This window comes from Lampris incognitus, chromosome 11 (genome assembly GCF_029633865.1).
Source record: "Lampris incognitus isolate fLamInc1 chromosome 11, fLamInc1.hap2, whole genome shotgun sequence".
NCBI classification, from domain to species: domain Eukaryota; kingdom Metazoa; phylum Chordata; class Actinopteri; order Lampriformes; family Lampridae; genus Lampris; species Lampris incognitus.
Window position 1 is genome coordinate 14,034,091 of NC_079221.1, and position 14,156 is coordinate 14,048,246.

At 44.0% G+C, this 14,156-nt stretch overlaps 1 protein-coding gene across 3 annotated transcripts in view; it reads left to right on the plus strand.

Moving 5' to 3' along the window:
* The window catches only part of dachd (dachshund d), a 152,296-nt gene extending 138,594 nt beyond the window's left edge, over positions 1–13,702 (plus strand). For all 3 annotated transcript variants that reach the window (XM_056289223.1, XM_056289222.1, XM_056289224.1), the window contains 2 exons: positions 2,266–2,334; positions 12,057–13,702. In XM_056289223.1, the coding sequence (XP_056145198.1) occupies positions 2,266–2,334; positions 12,057–12,094 (107 nt within the window). In that variant the 3' untranslated portion in view covers positions 12,095–13,702. The remainder of the gene's footprint in view (positions 1–2,265; positions 2,335–12,056) is intronic.
* The last annotated feature ends 454 nt before the right edge of the window (positions 13,703–14,156 follow it).

The following is a 14,156-nucleotide window of genomic DNA, read 5'->3' on the forward strand; positions in this document are numbered from 1 at the left end:
CGTGGCTGTCAATCATGTTCACACCCACCACCACGCCTCGTCTCGACTGTCAATCATCCACCGTCTACGAACCCTGATAAAACCTATAGGCTACATTGTCCTTCTTAATAACTCTGTGACTGTGTGGACATTAAAGCAGCTGTCAGGTGTGCTGCGCCAAGGTAAATTGCGCCCCCCCACCCCCACCCCAAAAAAAAAATAGCACCAGCCGCCACTGATTGAAACAGTCCCAAACAACAACCAGAACTTAAAAACTACTAGAACGACCATGGGCGGTCAAAATGACCGCCACGGTTTTTAAACTCTATATTCTGTCAAGATAAATACCCAAGTGAGATATTAATGCACTGCATATGTTAGTATGTCTGTTAAGAAACGACTGACACCAAAATTAACATTTTAACAACTTTAATACTATTTTTCAACAATTTAAAATGGCTGCTGTCCAACGCCTGTAAATACTGCAAAGTCTCGGTGGTGGTCATGGTGCGTCTGAAACGGCGTCTGTAACCAGAAATGTTGTAAATAATGAAAATCAAGTTTAGACTATTACTCTGCACTGGAGGACGCTAATGTGTTTCTAAGACAGAGCAATGAACTTCACAAAAGAAATGACGCGACCAACACACGTCATAAATAGTGACATGATGCGCACGATCACGCACAAATTATGTGCTGTCATTTTGACCGCTCATGGTCGTTTTAGGTAGATCTTATCATAATTTTTTTTTATTTTTATTTTTTTTGGTGCATCCATCCATCCATTATCCAAACCGCTTATCCTGCTCTTGGGGTCGTGGGGATGCTGGAGCCTAAACTCATTTTAAATGCAAATATATGCAATTTTAGGGGCATTCAGAGAGCAGCAGGTCTGTATCTTTTTTTCTTTTCTTCACAGAACGGTCAAAATGACCGGCTTGGTCGTTCTAGTGTTTAATGGAGAAAACATGTCACACTTATTTTAGCATAACATTTTCAAACATCTCTTTTCTTACATTTGTTCTTTAACAGCTCGATCCTTAAGACTTCTGCCACCGCAAGTCAAAACTATTTGTTGTAAATCACCACAAGACGTTTTTAGAAATGCTCATAAAGTTGAATGTTAACTTCATCCATTCAAAATAAGACTAGCCATTGTCAGACTGAAACAGAAGTAACCCAAGCTGCAGGTGACTCCACTTCATTTTGAATGGAGCTCAAACAACACTCATCTCACCACCTTTTACTGCAGGTGTCACTGAGGAAAACCACGGAAGACAGCCTCCAGTGTGGAGGGTTAGGTATGGTGTCTGGAGAAAGGATTTTGAAAAGAAAGAAGGAGTGAATGACTAAGGAAGGGAAAAATAATAGACATCTCTCTCAGTTAAATTCCTTCACTACCACTTGTTTTGGGCCTGCCCAAAAGTAAATAACTTTTGGTATAAGATTTATATACAATTAGTGACTATATCTGGGACAAAAAGCACTTTTAACTGGGATGAAATCCTCTTTCGTGTATTACATGCAACACCCACAAACATTCATAACAAATTACTTATGTGGAATATTGAGTGTAGCTGCTAGAAAAGCAATTACAAAGAAAAGGCTTAAGCCAGACACCCCGTCTACAGAGGACTGGTATGATCTGATTCATGACATTTTTGTGATGGAAAGAATCACCTTCTCCGTGAGGCTTCAGGAAACTAAATCTGAGGAAATTTGGGAGATGTGGAAATTGTATATTTCCCCAAAACGTCCTTCTGTTTAAATTTGTTTATGCAAGTATGGTTTTTGTACTTTTTCTTTCCTTTTTTTTCCTTTTATCTCGAATGGAAAAAACACCCCATGTTCTATTTTTGTGTTCTATAGTAAATAAATAAAAAAAAGCCATTTCATTTTCAGATACACTCATTTTGTATGCAGAGACCTTAACATCACCATTAACTTCAACAGTAACAAATAACCTGTGTACCTTTTGCACCAGCGGGTATTATAGCGGTATCACTGCGTAGTTTCTTTACATGGTGAGTGTGTGTAAGTCGGCAGCAGAGGAGATGTAACAGCACATGACAACAGGACACCTCCGCATGTACACTGAATTACAAGGTGGTTTGGGAGTACACAAGAAGAAACTTGTTTATCCGAAGCACGCCGCTCATTACAAACGACCGGGGCCCAGTGAAAAAGGCATCTCGCCTTGTTTTGAATGATCAATGCTGTGCGACTGGTGTTGTGAAGGGTCGATGTCAGGGATGTTTAACAGCGGTGATCCCTCTCTTCTCTCAGACTCTCTGACCCCTGAGATGGAGAGCGACCGCAGCACTGGAAGAACAGATGCTGAAAGGACAATACAAGGTACAGGATCTCAGATGAGACAATAAATCTCTCCCTTCTCTCTCCTTCACACGCACACACACGCACACACACACAGTACATACATCACCCATTGCGTATACACATCCACTTACCCTCTCTTCTCTCTTATACACACATGTCTCTCACACACACACACACACACAAACACACACGCAAAGAGTACATATATCACCCACTGCGTATACACATGCACATACGCTTACCCTCTCTTCTCTCTGTTGGGCGTGTGCGCTCACACGCGTGCACAGGCCGCTCCAGTACATGAACATTAGTGTTTGTGAGCCTGCTGTTCAGGCGTTCAGCTCGCCATCTGGGCCGCAGCGCTGGGTCAAGATCATTGGTTTTCCGCAGACATAACATTATTCCCCCACTAGAGTTTTAACGGCGGCAACGCCTCTCTTTTTGATTCAAACCGATCTTTCCGGGACTTTCTTCCACAACACAAGCTCGGCATACCCAAGCCCGGGATTGCAGAAGGAGACAGTATTTACCGCTCACCAAGCGTTAATGAGACATTAAACCGGGAAAGAAAAAAAAGAAAGCAATGGAATCCCCCCTTTGATAGCACTAAAAGGAACAAATCAATCCGTTTTATGAATCAGCCTTGTGCGTTTTTAATGGTTTGTTTGTTTGTTTGTTTTTTTAGCCCTGCGGGTGCCGTCCATGTAGCAGGAGGGGCGGTGCACGCGATAACCTCTGCAGACTGCTCCTGCTATCTCTGTTTACCCAGACACAAAGACACCTTTTTCCCAGGTCCTTCCTCATTAACACCCGCACATCTCCTCCTCATCACCGGCGTCTTCCTCCTCACAACTGTCCTTATCAGCCGGGGCGCTCCCAATTGATCTGCGGAGACGCTCCGTCTAATAGGCTTTGAAAAGTGGAAAATGTCCGTTTTGTGTGCGGTAATAAGTTGGGTCCCTTTTTAACTCCCTAATGTTTGATTATTCTACTTGAACCGATATTTTATTTAAGGGTGAAAAAGAAAGAATCGGGCAAATTTGTCGCAAAAGGAAAAGACGACTCCTCCTTAATTAGATGTCACTCAGTCACTGGAGGAATCCGGAAAGGGTTTGATGTCCAAAAAAGGGAAGCGCACATGTCATCGCTTGAACGCGACGATAATTTCCAGATAAAGAACAGTTATACCCCCTATTTCATACCAAATTAGTATATTTAACCACTTTCATTTATAACATTTTACAGCGATGTGGAGACTTGGCCGTTGTCTTCATCATAACAGTATCTCCCTGACACACTGGAGACATCATACACATAATATATATAATATAAAATAACATAATGTCTGCTTAATGCAGGCTTCAGCAGAACAGACTTTAAACGCGTAATCGGTCAAATGTTTCTCAAGTGACCGTCAGCGGCCGGTAGGAATTTCAACAACATTGACAACCCTTCCCCAACCTTTGAGCGAGTGAAGACTTAATACTAATAACGTCTCACTATTTCCAAAGCTAGCTAACACAGAGATCCTGCCAGAATGTCAAATGAAGAGGTAATCATGTCATGAAACACCAAAGAAAGGTGAAGTAGTTCATCTGGACACGACGTGTATTGAGAAAACGTTTCATCACTCATCTAAGTGACCTCTTCAGTCTCAACTGACTGCAGGTATCCCCACCCTAACAGGTATCCCCACCCTTATGGGTATCCCCTCCCTTATGGGTATCCCCTCCCTTACAGTGGCATAACGACCGAAACCAACGACCAGTTTCATATGCACAAACTGCCGTGACCATTAACTAGAGTTACAGTGGCCATGTGTACTATTCACAGAGGATTTGGGGGTGTTTTCAATCACAGCATTGTAAGATGGTGACAGATGTACTCTTAGCCCCCCCCCCCCCCCCCCCGGTTCAGGGATGGTCGTTCCCTCATCACATAGATGGCCTCTTTGACTCCCCGTTCAAACCAGCCTTCCTCCCTATCAAGGATGTGCACATCCTCATCTTTGAAAAAGTGGTAACTGGCCTGTAGATGGGTGTAGACTGTGGAGTCCTGGCCTGGCGTGTTAGCTCTCCTGTGTTGTGCCATCCTCTTGGCCAGCATCTGTTTAGTTTCCCTAATGTACAAGTCACGGCAATCTGGCACTTAACAGCGTACACTATATTGCTGTTTGTGCTGGGGACCCGATCCTTGGGGTGCACCAATTTCTGGCACAGCCCGTTTTGGGGTGGCAAAGCAACTGAGACATGGTGTTTGGAAAATGCACATCTCAGCTTTTCTGACACCCCCGTCACATACGGAATCACCACTGGTTTAAGCTTAGGCAGTTGTTGTCCTCCTCCTCTCTTCGATTGGCTGGTGCACTGTTTGGGTGTCTTCCTGGCTTTGACAAACACCCAGTTAGGATAACCAAATTTACCCAGGGCCTGTTTAATGTGGGATTTCTCCCCTTCCCTGGCCGCTGTGTCGGTGGGGACGTTGTCAGCTCAGTGGTACATCATACTGATGACTCCTAGTTTTTGCCCCAGCGGATGATGAGAGTCAAACCTTAAGTACTGATCAGTATGTGTTGGTTTTACGGTAAACACCAACAATCAAATGTCCCCCATCACCAAGTGCAATTTCACAGTTTAAGAAGGCTAACCTGTCATTTTTCACATCCTCCCTGGTGAACTTGATGTGGTTGTCCACAGAGTTAATGTGGTTGTTGAAATGTGGTACGTCCTGAGATTTAATTTCAACCCAGGTGTCGTCCACATCCCAAATCCTCTGTGAATAGTACACGTGGCCATTGTAACTCTAGTTAATGGTAAGGGCAATTTGCATATGAAACTGGTTGTTGGTTTTGGTCGTTGTGCCACTGTAGGGGAGGGGATACCTGCAGTCAGCTGAGATGGAAGAGGTCACTTAGATGAGCGATGAAACGTTTCTCTCCATAAACGTTGTGTCCAGATGAGCTGATTCAACCTTCTGTGATTTTCTTACCTGGATTATTCAGCATGCATAAAGACATAAAACACCGTACAATATTTATGTTAATACACAATGTACAGTATCTATAACTTATCACACATGGCTTTATATTTAATGACAACATGATTTACCTGTCCCACCGAAGCATGGCCAGCTCAGCTTTGGGTTTTTTTATCTTGCCTCCTCTCAAAAGCGTTAATTATATCTATTGTACTTTTGGAGCGACATTTATGGTGTATATTTTTGCCAGATGAAAAGGCTTTCTGGATTCTTAAGAGTTGTGTTGCAAAAGCTGGCTCTTCTGTATTCAAAAGTTGAAACTCATGTGAGGACTCGTAGTTTTGTGGAAGTATATTGGATCGTCCTCCGCTGGTTTATTTAGCAAAATGAAGATTTCAGCCAGATGCCACCTTTAAAAGCCAGAAATTTCAGCATCTGGCAGAGCTATCATTTTGTAATTGGTATAGATCGACAACTCTTTCCAGCAACTTCTGACAATCAACGTGTCACTGATAAGCACCTTTAAAGCTGCGGTCCGGGATTTGTCTCGCTATTTTATCCATCTGATAGGTGGTGGTGAAGTGGAGTTCATGTTGGACAGTCAGTCTTCCAGTAGAACAGTGTTGTGATACAGTTGGATGTAGGAGACAGAGAGAAGCAGACCTGTTGACTTGGATCTTCTGGGACTACAAACCAGGTGTAGCAGGACTACAAACCAGGTGTAGCAGCCATTGTGGCGGGTGTGCCGTCAGCTCAGCGGTAAACAGTTCACAGACAGTCTAATAGTAGCCCGTCTCATTAATGCATTACTTATAGCAGTGACGAAGTAATGTAATGCGTTTCTCATAGGATTTCTGTAATATTATTACAGTTACTATCTCAAGTAACGCAATACGACCCGAAATACACCAGGCACGGAGGCGGCGCGTCACGTAGGTGGAGCGGAGCGGGTTTTTTGGCTGGACCGGCCAAACACGAATATCCCTATCAGGTGACCAACGACGGTTCCAGCTAGCGGTGACCAACGACGTCACTGAAGTTATACGATTGGTCGGCTGACCAGCGACGTCGCTTGTAACGGAAGTGGGCGTTTCCCGATTGGCTGTGGATTGGCGCACGCTAACGAATATAATGTATTGCTGCTGGTGGACGCTACTGAGACGCCTCGCTGCAAAACAAGTCCAATTCAAAAGCACCAGCACTAATAGCCCCACGCAGAGTGAAAATCATTAGCGTCTTCAGAGAGCCGGTGGGAACTGAAGCGCATTTATAAAGGGTGTCACGCCCAGACTTTCCAGTGATCATGGCAGCAGTGGTTGTCGCCGGGTAATTATTTCATATTAAAAAAAAAAGACCTGGCTCTATTTAGCTCTATAAATAATCAGCATTTGAAAACTGCTGCCCAGTAAAGCCGCCGCTCATGGGACCAATGTCAAAACAGCCACTTTCTGCGTCACACTGTATGGGAACGCTGTTGGCCCGTCATATTGGTGGCCGTGGACACGTCGGCGTCACGTTGCAGTCTTTTTTCCAACACGTACGTGTTTGCTGCTGCGCCAGTGTTCGTCCTACCCGGTCAAAACGTCCCAATAGCGGTATACGGAGACTGGAGAGCGTCTCCAACCATGGTGAAGATGACGGGTGGTGGTATGGAGCCTGACTCCATCACACTCATGGAGGAAATGACTGTTCAGTAATGGAGAAAAATCACAGATTTCAGCTTTAACTTATACTGATATTTACCCCAGAAATGGAAAAAAAGAGTCCATTGTTTCCAAGTCTGTGCTGGAGAAATATGATGCCGCCATGTCGCGTATCAGTTTTTGTGGTCTCTGTACCACTGATCATTGCCCTGAAGAGTGGGATTGGGGTGGCGGTGGTTGGGGGGGGGGGGGCAAATAACAGCCTACACTGTGTGTTTCCGTTCAATTAGAGGAGCATTTGTCTGCCACCCATGTCTCCTCCGCTCGACTCTGCAAGTCTGGCTGTATAATTAACCTCAAACGGCTAAAAATGATGTTGATAAATTACACAAGCAAAGGGAGGGGAAAAAACAAGCCTATCATTCGCATGAAAGCCAAGAGAAATGTGTATTCTGAACTCCAAACTCAGGGAGGGGAATGGAGAGGGGGGGGGAAATTAATGGGGGCATAATTTTAGAGAACTAATTATTTCTATTTGTCTTTTGTCACACTTCTCTAATTCTGTGATATTAACACAGTCTGTGTTTATTAATTGCTTTTGCAGTGTTTTGAATCGGTTCCAAAGGGGAACCGGCTTTTTTTTCTTCTTCTTCTTCTTTTCTTTTTCACAGGCAGGCGAGCGACCTCGCCAATACTGCTTTGGCAGCGGTGCGCACATGAATATCTTCCCCGGTATCTTTTCTGGTTCCTGCCCGCTTCCCACTCGATGTGTTGGGCAAGTTTACACCGCCCTGTGCACAGAGATAAAGTTCTTTGTTGCAAGATTAAACATCAAAATAGTTAAAGTGAAATTAAAATTAAATGAATGAATGTCACTGAAGCAAAAAAGACTGTAATTAATGGATCCCTTAATTGTCTTCATAAAATATTTGCATGGGCATAATTTGCATAATTTACATGTATTAATTAATCTTTCAAAGGAATTTTATGCTGAAAGAAGCCAAAAATTCCCTTTGTTTTATTTAGCATCTAATGAAATATTTATCCTCTTTAATGAACTTTTCATCTTGATTTGAATATAAAAATACTGAAGTTTTAACATATTTTAATGAGCCGTTCTTTCATAAAACAACGTTTCCAGACGTCACGAGTTTTTCCTATTGCGGGATGTCAAGCAGATGTTTCAGCCTTTGCAGGAATATTGCACAATGATTTTCAGGGCTGCGGATTTGAATTAGCGAGATCTGCCGGTCCAGGCTGTGTGCCGACGTCCTGTCTTTCGTGATAATTTCATCTCCTCTGAGAACAATGCCACCATGTCCGGCGTCCTCCGCGCCACTAACAGTCAAACCGCCGGATTTTACACAATCTGCCCCAGTAAACAGCTCCTACAGTACTGAGATGGTAGTCACACAAACAGGGCTGTGTGTGTGTGTGTGAACCCAACACCACCACCACCCCTCCCCCCTCCTCTGATGTTGTTTTTAATTTTTAACATTGAATTTGTGCCGTAATGAATTTTACACTTAAGTCTGTTGTGTTGCTTGAAAATCGGCGACCGGAATGCAATACCTCAGAGACCTGCGGTAGTGCATGATAATTAGCCCGTGTGTTTGTCCCACCCCCAGCCCACCCTGCACCTTCAGCTCTCAACACACACACACACACACACACACACACACACACACACACACACACACACACACACACACACACACACACACACCAAGCCTTTGTTCTCTCCGCTCTCCCAGCAAGCCACAGGCTGGAATAAAGCAGTGGACTATTCGATAAAACATTGATAAAGTGCTGACTACATTTGGTTGTGTGTCAAATTGAGAAATTAGCAAGAACAACATTCCAATGTCAAAGGGTTAAAAAAAAAACCTCCTCTTTCCTTTTTTTTTTTAAGAAGAAAATCAACACTGCGACCCTCTCTTGGGAGCTAGTAACTGAATGTTGAATAGGACGTTATAATGAGATGTACCTTTTTAAAATTCGCCAGTCATGTTTCCTCGATATCGCTCCAGCTCTGGAACTAAGTCTGCCCTGAGCCCGAACGTGAACGCCTCACCCTCCCCTGAATCTGTCACTGCTTTGTCTTTCAGCGTGCGTTTCTCGTTAGCCCTGAATTATTTAGGCGCGCTGCCATAGAGAGGTGGGCAGCATAAAAGGCGGTAATGTAGCGTTCTGCGACGGAGGAAATGCAGGGGTAATAAACATCAGACGTCCTCCGAGTTGTGCCGGACAGAGGTACTTTTTACCAGCTCAGCATCGGAGGCCGCGGCCGCTCGCTCGGGCGAACACTCGGACACCGGCGTTCTCTGGAAATGGACAAAGCTGATTTTGAGGTTGCAGGTGTGTGGGGATAACCGTCAGGAACGAGGGATGGCTGCCTTTTCCAATCAACACTCCATTCCCACGCGTGGGATGTTACTTTTAAAGCGTCACAAGTGCAATACTGTGTTCAAACAGCACTTCAGGGGAGACGTCCTGTGACTTTCAAATTCAGATGCCTTTCAGTGTGGCCCCCTTTTACAGCTCATATACACATGCTTCTTCAACAAAACTGGAAAAAAAAGGTTTCAGGACAGCAGCTCAGTCCCTCCAAAAAAAGTAGTTATGCCGGTGTCCGGGTAGCGTAGCAGTCTGGGATCGCCGATTCGAATCCCTGTGTTACCTCCGGCTTGGTCGGGCGTCCCTACAGACACCACTGGCCGTGACTGCGGGTGGGAAGCCAGATGTGAGTATGTGTCCTGGTCGCTGCACTAGCGCCTCCTCTGGTCGGTCAGGGAACCTGTTTGGAGGGGAAGGGGAACTGGGGGGAATAGTGTGATCCTCCCACACGCTGCATCCCCCTGGCGAAACTCCTCACTGTCAGGTGAAAAGAAGCGGCTGGCGACTCCACATGTATTGGAGGAGGCATGTTGTAGTCTGCAGCTCCCCGCGGATCGGCAAGGGGGGTGGAGCAGCGACCGGGAGGGCTCGGAAGAGAGGGATAATTGTCCGGATACAACTGGGGAGAAAGGGGGGGGGGGAGAAGTTGTTATATCAATGCATTTTGGAGACAGAGACTACCTCCTTTGTCAGGCCACAGCTGTAAGAAGGCTGAACAAACCCACCAACATCTGAACTGTGGCCTTAAGAGACCAACAGAAACACCTGTGTATGAATACGATTCCTCTATGTAGAAATGTACTAGATAAGTTGAATATAATTCCTCTATGTGGACATGTACTCCCTGAGCACTTTATTAGGAACACCTGTACACCTCCTGATTCATGCAGTAATCTAATCAGCCAATTGTGTGGCAGCAGTGCAATGTATAAGTTCATGGTGATACGGGTCAGGAGCCTGTGGTAATGTTCACATCAACCATCAGAATGGGGAAAAAAGTGATCTCAGCATCATTGTTGGTGCCAGACGGACCGGTTTGAGTATTTCTTTTAACTGCTGAACTTCTGGGATTTTCAGGCCCAACAGTCTCTAGAGTTTGCTCAGAACGGTGTGAAAACCAAAAAAATCCAGCGAGAGGCAATTTTGTGGACAGAAACGCCTTGTTGATGAGAGAGGTCTACGGAGAATGGCCATAACTGGTTCGAGCTGACAGAAGGGCTCTGGTAACTCGCATCACCACTCTGTACAATTGTGGTGAGCAGAAAAGCATCTCAAAATGTGCAACATGATGGGCTACAACAGCAGACCATGTCAGGTTCCACTTCTGTCAGCCAAGAACCGAAAGCTGAGGCTGCAGTGGGCACAGGCTCACTAAAACTGGACCATTGAAGGCTGGAAAAACGTAGCCTGGTCTGATGAATCTTAATTTCTGCTGAGGCACACAGATGGTAGGGTCAGAATTTGGTGCCAACAGCATGAAACTATGGACCCAACCAGCGTTGTGTCAACAATCCAGGCTGGTGGCAGTGGTGTAATGGTGTGGGGAATGTTTTCTTGGCACACTTTGGGCCCGTTAATACCAATCAATCATGGCTTGAATGCCACAGCCTATTTGAGCATTGCTGCTGACCATGTGTATCCCTTCATGGCCACAATTTACCCGTCTTCTAATGGCTACTTCCAGCATGATAATGCACCGTGTCACAAAGCAAAAGTCGTCCCGAACTGGTTTCATGAACATGACAACGAGTTCGGTGTTCGTCGGTGGCCTTCCCAGTCATCGGATCTGAATCCAGTCGAACACCTTTGGGATGTGGTAGAACAGCTTGAGTGTGCAACTGACAAATCTGCGGAAATTGCGCGATGCAGTCATGACAACATGGACCAGAATCCCAAAGGAATGTTTCCAACATCTCGTGGACTCCATGCCAGGAAGAACGGAGGCTGTTTTGAGAGCAAAGGGAGGCCCTGCCCACTATTATTATGGTGTTCCTAATAAAGCGCTCAGTGAGTGTGGATTTACCTGATCAGTTCAACACTGTGGATATAATAGATAAGTTAAATCAATGCCTCTGTGTAGAAATAGATGTACTGCATAAGTCAGTACAATTCATGTGTATATAAATAGATATACCTGACAAGTTCAACACGATTCCTTTGTGTAGAAATAGAGAAGTTAGATCCAAAACAATGATTAGGTCTGCTACGTCATATGGAAACGGATTTAAATAAGACATTTAACTACACAGCCACGAGAGGACTGAAATGGATAGAAGTATGCCGTTAAATTACACATACCGAGTGGAAAGCGTGAACATGCATTTTAAATATATGTACCTATTCGTAGAGACATACCGATATAAAGAATCTATACAAGCCTGTATACCCACATGCTGTATATACCACTGTGTGCAATAGCAACAATAATCTTCTATCTGTTTGACCCAGCTGTGAAATGGAAAAAGAAAGAAAAACCTCCTGAACATCCTTCATTTCTAGTTCCGGGACAGCAGGACGGCCTTACATCCACTCACATATGATGATGCTTTATAAAGCAGGACTGAGCACATCAGAGCCGCTGTCACCTGCAGCAGCCCGTGTTGTTTCGTTGTCTGGTCGTGTACTTAAGCCGCTTTGTAATTTCATGCTAATGCAGTAACAGATGAAGGAGCGGCGTCTCAAGGCCCGTGTCGGGCGCTAACTATTCCGTGTGGTTTCTTGCAGATGGAAGACTATTCCTGAAAACCACCGTGATGTACTGATTCGGCGGGAGGAAGAAGAGCGCGAGCTGGAGGAAAAAAAAGAAAAAAGAGAAACCCTTGAAGATTTCAGAGGGCCTCACCGGGGCCGATTTAGTAGTGGAAGCCAAGCTGCTTGTAGGAGTTGAGCGGCCGGCGCTGTCTGCGGCCGCGTGCCGGGGTCGCGTCGTGTCCGAATGTAGAATAAGAAGTCTTTTTTTCCTCACAGATGCCAATAATTAAATAGTTTTGACACGGTGGTGTTGGCTAAACTGAAGGATAAAAATATTGAGCACAGTAAAATGAACAGCGTGCCGCCGGCGCGCTGTCGCTAAAAACTCACATTAATATTCACAGCACTGAAGATTTTTTATACTGTAACTCAGCCAGCGAGAAAGCTTCGAAAAACAATTCGACTCTCAAGTTTTGTTTTGTATTTCAAATTGAATTTTAAGAAGATGGAAATGACACCCGGATGAAGGGTGTAAAAGACAAAAAAAATAAAAAATAAATAAAATAAAAATGTGAATCCATGTGTTGATCAAAAGAGAAGACTGATGGTGGATTTTAATGTTTTCTAAATTAGATGAACATACAATCAAGTTTCCTTTTTACCATTGTTGTATATACGAGCTCCGATGATGATGATGATGATGATGACAGGAAGACCACTCCATCACACGACGGGTGGACTGATAAGGTGTGTGTAAATAAAGTTAAGAGGTATTGTGTATGCAGTAGAGCTACTAGGCAGACAATACCACCATTTATATAAACATATAGTTTTGTTTTTGTTCAATTTCTGAGCCATCATCCTTTCAAATAGCTGCCATTTTGGTGAGAAAGCATGCAGGCATGTAAATGTTTGTGCTGGAATTATGATATTTAATAAATCCTATATTGTGCTGAACAAATACTAGGGTTGACTCACTCGAGCCCAGACGATTTTGAAAACCTAATTATCCGACATTTCACTTTCCAACGGAGATTTTCATCGGTAGTGCTGTAATCTTTTTAACAAGAGGTGGCGTTCCTTTGATATTACTGTACATTTTCTTACCATGAGATGCATTGTAAAGCACCGCCTCCCCCCGAGGCCTTTTGTAAGCCGGCTGCTGAGGAGACGCCCCCGGCAGACCGAACACAGCCCGTCGCCACACCTTTTATTTCCCCCCCAAACCAAACGCCGGGTGACTGCGTTGCTCAAATCCCCTCTTTGAAATACACGGAGATGAACTCCTCTTTTTTTTTTAGAAAGTGTGTTTCATGCTACCCTAATAATAATAATAATAACAATAATAATAATAAAAAAAATAACTGTTCATAAGTAATCATTTGCTTGTTACTTTCACTGAAGACAGTACTTTTCCAAGTTGGGTGCTAAAGCGCCGGTGTATATTCTTTAGACATGTCGCAGTTTTTCTTGTTTAGTTTTTGACAAACAGAAAAAAAAAAACCACACACACGTTTGACCTTCTGTGTTGCAGTCAGGAGAGGAAGAGTGTCTCATGTTCACCATGTGTTTGTTCCTTTTGTTTTGAATGGAGTGTCTCGGTCCGTTGTCAACCTGTCACTGATGACTTCCAATACTGTAGCTTCTCCAATCATCTCGTCATTGTACTTCAAATTCAAATAAAGATAACATGTTGATGATACGCTATCTGACTTAACTATATGTATGATGATACGCTATCTGACTTAGCTATATGTATGATGATACGCTATCTGACTTAGCTATATGTATGATGATATGCTATCTGACTTAGCTATATGTATGATGATACGCTATCTGACTTAGCTATATGTATGATGATACGCTATCTGACTTAGCTATATGTATGATGATATGCTATCTGACTTAGCTATATGTATGATGATATGCTATCTGACTTAGCTATATGTATGATGATACGCTATCTGACTTAGCTATATGTATGATGATATGCTATCTGACTTAGCTATATGTATGATGATACGCTATCTGACTTAGCTATATGTATGATGATACGCTATCTGACTTAACTATATGTATGCACACAGCACCTCCTCCTCCAGCAGACATGACACGAGCTCTCTGATGAACACC